Source organism: Rosa chinensis, chromosome 1 (genome assembly GCF_002994745.2).
Source record: "Rosa chinensis cultivar Old Blush chromosome 1, RchiOBHm-V2, whole genome shotgun sequence".
In the NCBI taxonomy this organism is placed as follows: domain Eukaryota; kingdom Viridiplantae; phylum Streptophyta; class Magnoliopsida; order Rosales; family Rosaceae; genus Rosa; species Rosa chinensis.
The window spans coordinates 1,462,349-1,472,206 of NC_037088.1; the positions used below are offsets into that span (position 1 = coordinate 1,462,349).

General features: G+C 37.3%; 1 protein-coding gene across 2 annotated transcripts; it reads right to left on the reverse strand.

The window, feature by feature from the left end:
* Nucleotides 1–263: 263 nt before the first annotated feature.
* LOC112190371 (linoleate 13S-lipoxygenase 2-1, chloroplastic) lies at nt 264–7,111 on the reverse strand. Of its 2 annotated transcripts, XM_024329810.2 has the most exons (9): nt 6,643–7,110; nt 3,453–3,724; nt 3,143–3,380; nt 2,740–3,060; nt 2,518–2,603; nt 2,224–2,334; nt 1,825–2,126; nt 1,349–1,615; nt 264–1,203 (listed from the first exon to the last, which is right to left on the reverse strand). In XM_024329810.2, the coding sequence occupies exons 1-9, from the start codon at nt 7,025–7,027 to the stop codon at nt 444–446; spliced, it is 2,742 nt and encodes a 913-aa protein (XP_024185578.1). In that variant the 5' UTR covers nt 7,028–7,110; the 3' UTR covers nt 264–443. The 2 variants fall into 2 exon arrangements, with proteins under 2 accessions (XP_024185578.1, XP_024185585.1); XM_024329817.2 differs by lacking the exon at nt 2,740–3,060 and having other exon boundaries at nt 6,643–7,111.
* Between the last annotated feature and the right edge of the window lie 2,747 nt (nt 7,112–9,858).

Sequence of the window (9,858 nt, forward strand, 5' to 3'; positions counted from 1 at the left end):
GCCAAATACGTGTGTTAGAATCCTAGTCAAATACAACCTTGAGTCCATTTTTGATGCAAAGATATTCTCATATATGCTCCGTCTTGGTAGCCAAGTAAACCACCATTAATTATCAAATATCTTGATTATTAATGATAATCTGATAATATCGAGATTTGCCTCTAGACTGCTTGGTCTCTAAGTAGGCTTTAATTCTGGGCTGCAGGTATCAACCTGCTGTGCTAAATATTGCCAAAACTACTTTTGGGTTCAAACAACAATAATTAAGTTCATAGACAATAATTAAGTGAAGCTACAATCTTTAGCTCAAAGAAATAATGAGAGTGAAACGAAACCATTTTTCATGGAAATATTTAGGCTTCACATTATCAGTTATCACTGACGGATGCAGATTAATTAGGCGTTAATTACTAATACAATTAATAAAGCGCGCATCAACTCATTTAGATGGAGATGCTGTTGGGAACTCCCTTTCCTGTGACCCCTGATTCTGAGAATGGCTTCAAAAGCTCATATGGAACAACCCCTGCTCCAACTCTGTTTTTCAGCTTCATATTGGTGTTCCTCTCATCAATAATTCCTTCTAGCTTCTTCAAATTTCCATTGAACCGCTCGAAAGCTGCATTTATCACCGGGTTTTCAGCCCAAGATGACTCCACATTCCCACCAATGTACTCCTCATCGGGTGAATGGTTTGATAATACATCTAAGACAGCCATCACTTTTGTTGCTTGAATCTGTGAGGGGAAGCACCTCAGCAATGCAGCTTCTGGTTTCTTCAAAAATATCTTGAAAAGATCGTCATTTGGATCTTCAGTTGGCATGTTGCTTCGAGCTATTGTAGGCCGGTTCGGGAAGTATCCGGCATACATGTACTGACCAAAGTTCACTGCAGCATGATGTCCAGCTGTAACCCAAATTATAGTTGTCAAGGTATGAATGAGATCTTCTGGGGTTTTCAAAACAGGCCACCATGGTTCATCTTTTTTGTCTGCATGGCCTTTGGTTCTAACATCTGTCCACCAAGCTTGAAGCTCATTATCAGATTCAACAAGAGTTGGGTCTGGATAATAGTGATTCACATAGTCACCCACCCACTCCTTAATGGCATCCCACAGAATGAGACCATCATTTGCAAATGGGTAGTCTTCAATTGTTAGCCTCACACCATGCTCAGCTGTAGGATCCTCAACTGCCATTCCCCTGAAAGTAATGCAAACAAGTCAATTAGTTGCTGAAATTCCATGGAGTCTTATTTAAATTTGTTGTTCTTTTTCGAAACTTTCAATCAAGTTCCTGCATCGCACAATGTGAATAAATCTTATAGTAGTTTCATCATATAAAAGACCTTCTGATTAGATCTGAAGGCAAAGCTTCCATGTCAAAGCGCCAAAGCTGGTCATAAGCGGCAGAACTGAGCTCAATTGAGTACTTTGCTGGTGAGAAGCAGGCCTCAATGATTCCACCTGCATTAATGAGGCTTTCTCGAGCCAGAGCATTGATTTCCATTGTATAACGGAAATGAGGATGTAGAAGCCTATAGATGGGATGCATTGCACTTAATTGTCGATTAGCTGCAATTATGTATGGTTCTGTACAACAATGAGTCCTCAACCTGTGAATATATAACAGCAAATAGTAGTTACAACCATGAAAGACGCGGATTTGCTAATTGCCTCATATCCATGCTTGAGATGGAGGTTTGAGGATTAGCCATTTTACATTTTTATCACGGTTTCATAATCAAATATAAATGACCAATTTGGTAACTAACTGGCACTATGAAAAAGGTTTTGCGCAATTTTTGGGGTACCAAATACTTACCAGTGGATGACAAGCTGATGATAGCCTGAATCATGGGCACAAACGTGGGCTTTCGCAAGCCTCCAAAGCCAGCAACCAGTGGCATCCCATGTTGGGGTAAACACTTCCTTCCATTGGGGCTTGTCACCAATGGGTGGCCGAGTGAGTTCAATGGCAACAGGCCTCAGTGTGCCATTCTCATTGAGGAAGAAAAGTGTCCGAGAACCATACAGTGTGGTTCCTTCAACCTCTCTCACTTTGTTCACATAAGGCATGAGCAGATCATGATAATCCAAAATAAAGAGCTTCTTTCTTTTTAAGGCCTGCATTTCAATTTAAACCAATTGTTCCTTTTCACACAAAAGTGACAAAACAAACGACAAACTGTGATAATGAGAATGGAATTTATATATATGTTACCTCATTGACAGTCATGAAGCCTCTGATCTCCTTCTCCACCAGTTCTGTTGTGATCAATGATTTAGCTGGGCCATAAATCTCGGGGTCAAGTTTACTTTTCAATGGCCATTCCTGATACGTCATTAGAAATTTAGTGCCATTAAAGAGAAAAAAAAGGGAAGTTGATCAACCAAACCACATATAGTCTGGTTTCGTTTTTCAATAGATAGAGGAAAAACCAAAATGCACATGTTGGGTTTTCTAATTGAAGTGAAAGAGTTCTTTTGGTAACGGAAATTCATGAAGAAAGCATACCGTAACTAGCTCTATGCTATATGGATTAAGACCAGCTAGAGTTTGTCGAGAAAATTCTTCATCTCTGAACCAAGAAAATTTATCACCTGCATAATTTGAGAGCTATCAATATCAAGGCAGCATACAAGTGGGACATGAGGCCAACAATGAGGTTTTTTGAAGAGAATTAATTCTTGTTTATTAGTTTTGCATAGATATATAAAGAGGTAGCTAGAGGTGTACGATCAAGTATTTCAGGGGTCTCAAAGAGCAAGAGATCATCTTGTCCATCGCTAATTGCCTTGACTAGCCTTGGGATGATTGACTGAAAAAAGCCACTAGCTGTTGGCTTAGGCAATGTGACTCCTTCATTGAACAATGAATCTATGGCTGTGAAGTAGGGAAATCCTAGCTCTGGATCAACAAGTGTTATCTCAAGCTGAGGAAGCAATGCGTGCAGCACAGATTTCAAGGCCTTTGCAGAGAATGTGAGCTGTTTCAACTCTGCAAACGCTTCATCTCTTGGCACATACACGCTGCTGCTTCTTGCCTCTGATAATGGATCTGCATTCACACAATAATATGACAAAAATAATCAAATATATCGCTCTTATATATAGTGTTGCTATTTGTTAGTGGTGGTTACCCTTTTTAGTGCGTGGTCGTCCAGTTCTGCAGCGCCTAGGGTACGGGTGGTCTTTGCCACCAAGGACAGGCCTAGCCAACTCGTCTTTGCTATCCGGGTCTCCAAGATCATTGTATGTATCATAATCGTAAATCCTTTCAGATGCTTTCCTTTCACCCTCGCCATTTCCTCGCTTAAGTTGCAACTCCTCTTCTCTTAGCCTCTTGATCCCACTTGGTGTCTCTGATGGTAAGTAAGACTGTTTCATTGTCAACAACATTAGCACATCATCGTTAGAATAATTGGTGTAAGCGAAACTAGTCATACGTACCTTGTTGGTGAAAAAGATTCTCTTCTGCTTATTGTCATACTTGGAATGAGTCCATGAATTACATGGAACACTAACAGATGTGGCATTTGGGAAGCCGGTGATCTCGATACTCTTGATGTAAGCCTCCTTGTGGTGCTCATTCTCAACCTGAACCGCGCCAATATCCCCGAACCCTGCTGGGATCGTCAGCACACTCTCGTACGTGACGATCGTCTCTTTTTGGTTCACTTTGTGTGCATACCCCTTTATTGTTTCCTTCTCCAACCCAGTCCCTGTTGTAAAAACGAATCATACAGATACTAATGAGTATAACTTATTTGGCCAACGTACATTCCCTCAAGCAGATATGATTATCAAGTTATAAGCTTGAGAAGATCTAAAACCTAACAGTGTAAAATTCCTACACTAGTAAGGAAGTGCAGAATACTTTTTTTGAATGTAATTATTGAATCTTGAATGTTTCTTAAAAAAAAAAAAAAGGCATGGTCACGGACGGGTAGTTTGGGGCTTTGGGCCAATTAGGAGCTGGGTTGGCAGTGCATGATGATGTTGGTATGGGGTATATCGCTTTATTGGTCGCAGACCTCGTACGACCACTGACTCATCATTGATATTGACGCCTATTATCTTTTTCTTCAGATAATATGACTAATTTTTCTTTTGTGACTAGTCTTGGCACGTTCCCATCTATGGTATAAGGGTATCATGGCTTGCTTTTAGGGGACCACTCAAGAGAGCAGTTGAATAAGCCCTTGGAAAATTACTATTGATATATAGTACATACTAGATAATAAATCCGCGCCATGCTGCGGAAAAGAGTTTTTTTATATTTAGTAAATATTAATTAAAAAATATTATTATTTTACATATTACTTTTTGTAGAATTGTGAAAAGAGCTTTATTCATGAAAACTCAAATCATCATATTTCATTTGTTCATAATCAATCTCCACTTTTAAAGTTTTGAGCAGGTGCTTGTGTTTTGATCAAGTTTGTCTTTTTTTTTATTACAGGTTTCAAAAAAAAAATACCGGTGAGCTGTAAATTGTTGGTAAGTTATAATTCAACATTATAAAAATCATGACCTTGACTCTTACTGACATATGTAAGGATCAGCAGGCTAAGGGTTTATTAAAAAAAAAAATTAAAAAATTTGCAATCAGGGATAAAATGTTTAAAGCAAAGAAAATTTGGGGTCAAATCGGGTATTTCACTACACATTGAACAATGATCCTCCCCATTTTCCTTTAGTATAGTTATCCTTTATTTACTTTTAGATACAAACAACATAATATAAGGAGCAACATATGAAACTTAGCAGTGAAGCTTTTAAAAATCTGCATAACAATTTACTGATCTGTGATAGACATAAAAAGTCCTAAATTTCAAATTTAAGAATTGCTCAAGACACCCATTTATATAATACCATGTTTACTGACTTTTTCTATTTGTATTTGAAAAATCAACTTAAATCATGGCTCAGGTTATTTCACATTTGACAAACCTAAACCATATATAAAGACAGATAAAAAGTCTATATAATCTACTAAGCTAAAACCATGGATTCAATAACAAATAAATTTTAAGATCATAATAATTTATTTCTATTTGCAATAATCCAATTGAGCTAATATTCGCGTTTTTTCGTTTTTTTTTTTAAAAAAATTGGGGACAAAAGCGTCAAAGACTAAAGAAAATGGGGGCAAATCTGGAAAATCACAGTTTACTATTCATTGAATAGTACCTCGCACTCAAAGTGGCAGCTGATAATAAATGAAAAAGAAAGGGCAAAACAGTCATTTCATACGCTTATGAACAGTAATATGAACAGTGATTGGCGTTTAGTATATTTAAAATGTACATTATATATATAAAAAATATATATATATTTTCTTTTTATTAAAAAGATGATCAAAAGATTTCACTTCTGTCTCCATGGTAACTCGAACTTATGACTTCATACATAGGTAGTGGGTACTCTAACCACTGAGCCAACACCACTTCGTCCATATATATAAAATATATATAATTTCTTCTATATTACAAGAAATTATAACCATAAGACTATAAGCTTAGTAGTACGAGAGTCTTGATCACCTAATTTTAGCATTTTTCATGTCAAAAATTTTAAGTTACATTAATGTTTCAATACATCAAGTAGATTATATTTGATACTGTGGTAAACTGACTTTATACATAAGTACACTAACTTGACTTTATCTCAAAATAATCTACCATATACGATATCAGCACATGACAACCATTTTTGATCATCTCATAGCATTTTCCAAACATTTGAGACTTATATCATTTATGTAATTTGAAAATGCTTAAGAATAAGATGTGATATATGATTGTACTGCTAGCCGGAAGACCCACTAAGCAAAGCAAAGCAAATGAGTAGAATCATATAGTACGTAACCTCTCTGTGGTCCTGTCAATTAATTTGTATCTATACTTAGTGATTGATCGTAAATTCGTCAGTTCATTGGTGATGTAACTAATGACTTGTCTTTTTTTTTTTCAATTAATGAGTTATTCATTAAAATAAAATAAAATAAAAAGTCAAATAAATGAATAGTACATCTCGATCAACACGCTAAAAAGTTGTGCATAGTTTTTTGACGATGAAAATTCCAATGGTGATGTGGGAATCAAAATAAACCAAATCTGCAGTTAATATTTTTTTTGGTCAAGAATCTGTAGTTAATCAGTCATGCTTCTATTCTGATGTGGTGCTTGGTTAATCTTAACATATATAATTGTAGTTAAAGCTCTAAAATAATATTTTTGACCTCAAATAAGTTTAAATATGCACTAGAGACTTTGAACCCTTGTTTTGGCTCACGCCTTATTCATTAATTAAGCTCATTAATATTAAAGGTCCGAGCCAAACACCTCAAGTGGTGAATTAAATTTGAAGGACAAGGACTTCAAGGACCGTTTTTGATTTCCTGGGGATACATATTTTTCTGAGCCAACCAAAAAAGAATTAAAGTTCATAGTTTTAACTTTTAAGAGTCTAAAAGTTCATACCCAGAAGCAATTGAGAGGAAAGGATTCTGAAAGTTAAAACTCAAACTGGTTGGAATCAAGTAATATATGTAGAGAGTCAGATCGGATGAGTTAGAAGTTAGAACGTACTAGTTATGAATAATTAACTAAATTAATTTCTTCAGTAGTTAGCTTACTGGGGTCAAGTTGAGCGCTGACGAGCTCGAGAAGAAAGGTTTTGCCGGCGAAATCGGTGAGGGTGTCGAGCGGTGCAGTCAAGCTAAGGGTGGAGAGGATGTTTGCCGCTGTTTCTTGCACTGTAACCACTGCCTTTACTGTAACTGCAGTATCTGTTTTATCTACCCCTGTGTTGGTTGCTGTTGCTGCCTTTACTTCACTGGAGGCACGGATGCGATTATATTTTTTGCTCAAGTAGTGCTTTGTGTGGCCGCGTGCAGGAAGGATGTTGAGGAAGAAAGGGCTGCTCAGAATGGCGGAGCTGCCGGGTTTTGGTGGTAAGAGAGGACTAGATCTAGCAGAGGAGGAGAGTGGTTTTTGCAGCTGAGGCTTCATCATCATCATGATTGCTTAACCTGGCTAGGCAGCTACAGGCTAGCTAGCTAGCTTTGTTTAGTTTGGTTGCTCCAACTCTTTGATGGGTTCATTCATTTATATTCACACAGGTGTAATAACTAAGTACATATAGATTATTATTATTATTATTTTGGGTCTGAACTAAGTACATAATACATATAGATGGAATTACTCATGTTTTGTTTTTTCTTTTTCATGTTTTACACATGATGAATAACTGAGCATGCATGTGTGGTTATGTAGAAATAAATAAGTCCATAGCTTTAATTATTTAAAAAACTTTTGTTTTGTGACAACTGACTAGCAATCATTCGTGAATAATCCAAATGACAAGTCAGCAAAGACAAAAACGATAGTCATTAATTTGTTGAAGATAAGGAATCAAAGATAAAAAACGATATTCATTCATTGAAAGACAAGGAAAAAAACAAAGAGAGAAAAACCAATAAGTTGATGTTCTATTTCATATTATAATTGAATTTTGCTATTGTACCTAAGGAGGGTGAATATGATACCATTTATTAAATAAATACTATTAACTTAATGATATGGTTGAAGATAAGGAACCAAAGATAAAAACCGATAGTCATCTATTGAAAGATAAGGAAAAAAAACAAAGAGAGAAACTAAGTTGATGTTCTATTTCATATTATAATGGGAAAATCGTCCGTACAGTACCTAACATTTTCCTCATTCTAAACTTCAGTACCTCACGTTCAGAAAATATCAAAACGGTACCTGAGGTTTCGACCCCGACCAAAGATCAGTACCTAGTGCCATTACCTCTGTTATAAAAATTGACAGCTGAAGGATATTTTCGTCTTTTCATATTTTAATCTTTTTTTTTTTTTTATCTAATTCATTTTTTTTCTATTTTCTTTTTCTCTCTCCCTATCATTCCCCCCCCCCCCCCCACTCCCCCACTCTCTCTCTCTCTCTCGGCCCCATTCAAACCCAGAACCCTTCCCTGCAATCTACATCATGTCTCCTCTTCTTCCTCCCTAAATCTCTCATTGATGAGAGCCCTCTCCAGCTACTCCACCCTCTGCGACAATGATCCCAGCAGCCGAGTTTGCCGGTGAACCAGCTCCGTCACCAGACCCACCATCTTCTCTAGTAGCTCCTCTTTTTTCTTGCTCTGCATTGAATTAGAGTTGAACCCAACTTTAAACTCAGCCAAGGAGTAAACCCAATGACTTGCTCAAGGACTTGGCTTTGTCTGGGTTTCGGGAAATCGAAGTGATCGACATGAAAATCTTCTCAGGTTGTTTTCCTTTAACCACTTTGGTGGTGTTATGTGTTGAAATTTGCTACGGGTGTTGTTTGAATCACAAAGTTTGGGGATGGGGTCGTGTGGTTGTGGTTGTGGTTGTGGTGGTGGTGGTGGTGGTGGTGATGGTGGCTGATGAATGATGGCTTTCCAATTCCTTCGCCGCCCCCTATCGAAGCCAGCCACTCCCACCTCTCGAGCAACTCTGCTGGAGCGCTGTTGCTGTGATGGTGATGGTGGCTCACCGACTCTGCTGGAGTGTTGTTGTGCTGCTGCGCCACCTTGAAATTGCTGGTGCCCGACCACCACTTGAACCTTCCTGCCTGAGCCCTTCCCACCTACGAGCCTCCTGACCCTTTCACTTGGCATTCATGTATAAAAAATAAATAAATAAATAAAATAAAAAGTTTTTTTTTTATTATATGAGAACAAGAAAAAAAGGGTAAATTGGTCATTTAATGATCAAAATATGTCAGCTGTCAGTTTTTGTAACGGAGGTAACGTCACCAGGTACCGATATTCGATCAGGGTCAGAACCTCAGGTACCGTTCTGGTATTTTCTGAACGTGAGGTACTGAAATTTAGAATGGAGAAAATGTCAGATACTGTACGGACGATTTTCCCTATTATAATTGAATTTTGCTATTGTACGTACGGAGGGTGAATATGATACCATTTATTAAATAAATACTATTAACTTAATGATATGATACACGCGGAAGTAGTATTTATTATAAATAATTTTTAGGTTCACCCTTAGGGTGAACGAACATATTCACCTATTGTCGATTAATATACTTTTACTTAATAAATTTATAATCCAACGGTCCAAATCTTAAATATTTAGCATTTAAATATTATTTCTGTAAAAAATCAATCGAATAGGAAATCTCTTGCTTCCTGTGTTGAGGCTTAGGCTAGGGCTCTTTTTTTGGGCCTGGCCCAGGCTGGTTTGGGTTTATGTTTTATTTTTAATTTTAATTATGTTAGTTGGTTAGTGTGGTAGTGTTTTTGGTGCGTAATAAGTCCCTACATCTATTTTACAGGGCTGAATGTCAGTGTGTGCACTCTAAGTGCCTTGTCTGCTCTAGGTAGGCGGCGAGTTGTCAAATGGTCGCTACTGCTTAGTGGTAGGGTGAAGCCAAGTATCGTCAGATTTAACCTCCGGCAGCAACATAGTAGGAAAGCTGTGCTTATGGTAACTATGCTACATTGTAATCGAGTTACATATTGAGTTATCTTTCCGTTATGTCACCGCTATGTCAAAGCAAATGGAGTAACCAGTAGAGCACTCTTTGCTAGTTGGTGTCTGATTGAATACATTTATTTGGTAGAGGCTCTTGTTATTATTTTAGGACGTTCTCTAGATGCTTATTGTAATCATGGGTTTAGGCTTAATGTCCCCCTTGTATTCGATAGTTTCATTAATCAAGACTTGAGAGCAACCGCACCAGCCCTTTATTAACCAAAAAAAGAAAAAAATTAAATGAGGAGCCATATGTATAAGGTGAAAATCTCATTTACAGTTATGTGGAATGGTAATAAGGGT

Coding starts and splice junctions, on each gene's coding strand:
- LOC112190371 (XM_024329810.2), bottom strand. CDS start 7,027: ATGATGATGATGAAGCCTCAGCTGCAAAAACCACTCTCCTCCTCTGCT. Junction 2,604..2,739: donor GACCCCTGAAATACTTGATC/GTACACCTCTAG, acceptor CAAATTATGCAG/GTGATAAATTTTCTTGGTTC. Junction 2,127..2,223: donor GCTTCATGACTGTCAATGAG/GTAACATATATA, acceptor ATTGAAATGCAG/GCCTTAAAAAGAAAGAAGCT.